The sequence below is a fragment of the Gossypium hirsutum genome, chromosome D10 (genome assembly GCF_007990345.1).
Source record: "Gossypium hirsutum isolate 1008001.06 chromosome D10, Gossypium_hirsutum_v2.1, whole genome shotgun sequence".
NCBI classification, from domain to species: domain Eukaryota; kingdom Viridiplantae; phylum Streptophyta; class Magnoliopsida; order Malvales; family Malvaceae; genus Gossypium; species Gossypium hirsutum.
Window position 1 is genome coordinate 49,472,040 of NC_053446.1, and position 1,666 is coordinate 49,473,705.

General features: G+C 32.0%; 1 protein-coding gene across 1 annotated transcript; it reads left to right on the forward strand.

Annotated features, from left to right (window-relative positions):
- The first annotated feature begins 352 nt into the window (after positions 1–352).
- Positions 353–1,029, forward strand: LOC107915610 (MADS-box transcription factor PHERES 2). Its single transcript, XM_016844750.1, has 2 exons — positions 353–604; positions 712–1,029. The coding sequence occupies exons 1-2, from the start codon at positions 353–355 to the stop codon at positions 1,027–1,029; spliced, it is 570 nt and encodes a 189-aa protein (XP_016700239.1).
- The last annotated feature ends 637 nt before the right edge of the window (positions 1,030–1,666 follow it).

Below are 1,666 nucleotides of genomic sequence, written 5' to 3' on the forward strand. Positions count from 1 at the left end.
AATTTTTTTGTAATACATATGACCCCATTTTATGACTAAAATATATATATTTACATGAAAATTTAATCACTGACAAAATAAAAAAAATAAACCCTAACCCATTTATATACTAAAATTATTGGCTATTATTGTCATTTAATTTGAGAAGATTTTCACTCTCTTCACCTCTATATAAAGCATTCATTTTTTTTGTTTGGGAAAGAAATACATAAGAAAAGGAAAAAGAAACCATTCCCATATCCCCTTTTGATCTGAAAGCCATGACGAGGAAGAAGGTTAAGGTTGCTTATATCACCAACGATTCAGCAAGGAAAGCCACCTACAAGAACAGAATGAAGGGTTTGACAAAAAAATGAGTGAAATGAGTACCCTTTGTGGGGTTGACACTTGTGCTATCATGTACAGTCCTTATAAGTCCCAACCCGAGGTTTGGCCTTTCCCTATTGGATTCCAACAACTTCTTTCCAAGCTCGAAATGATCCCTGAGATGGAGAAAAGCAAGAATATGTTGGACCAAAAGACTTTCCTCTCCCAAAAGATCACCAAAGTAGCTGAGCAACTAAAAAACCATTGTAAGGAAAACTGGGAAAAGGAGATAACCCAGGTCATTTTCAATAACATTTGTGGCAAAGGGGTAATCCATGGTTTGAACTTTGGGGCCTTGAGTGATATCAACTTGTTTCTCGATAAAAAAAAAGTGATATTGACAAGAGTATAGTTGCACTTGCTAAGGCACCCCTTAATCCTCAAGAGGTGTCATCATCCTCGTCTTCATCCATTGTTGCACTACCACCTATGACGATGGTAACCCCTAAAGTGATTTTGAGGACAAGTACAGAGGACATTGTGCAACCAGATGTGAACAACATGGATCCAACACAGAGGCAACAATGGATCATGGAAATGGTGAGCAATAACAACAACCCTCAAACTCATGTGGGAGTCGATGAGATGATGTTCCAGTTTTGTGACAACATCAATCCCAACAGTGACCTTTGGTTTAATGTTGTTTTCCCTTGGGAAAAATAAGATTTAATTTGATTTATCAATTTGCTTCAATTTTGGTCTTTGATACAAAAGTATTCTATCATTTCATGTTAGGATAGTGTTGTGTTTGTTGAACTTTTGTCACAAATCACAGTCTTTTCTCTTGAACTAAAGCACATATATGATTTTCAATTTTTAGGATTAAAACATCATGTTTATTATTTGAATTTAGAGTTTTTATGTTATTCTCCTAATTTTGATTTTTTTTCTTTTATCTTTTAAATTTTTCTATGATTCAATCTTAATTACTTTAATGAAGAAAATTTTAAGTTCATAAGTTAGATTAGATCTTATTTGCTAATTTTGAGAATTAGAGTTCCTATAACAATACATAAAAGCTATCTTTAATGCATGCTATAAAGCAATCTAGGAAGATGTTTTATTATTTTTTAGACAAGTGAATGAAGGGATTAAAACTAATGAGGGATAATTAAGGAATGGAAAAACTAGATTTGTTGTGACTTTTTTTTATTCTATGGGGATCAAAACTATATGTTTGATGTATGTTTGGTTGGTATTCATATTATTTTTCTATTTAACATAATATAAATTTATATAGATTGGAATTAATACATTTTAGTAATTCATTTTACGGTACTCATGTGTTTTTTCAATCATA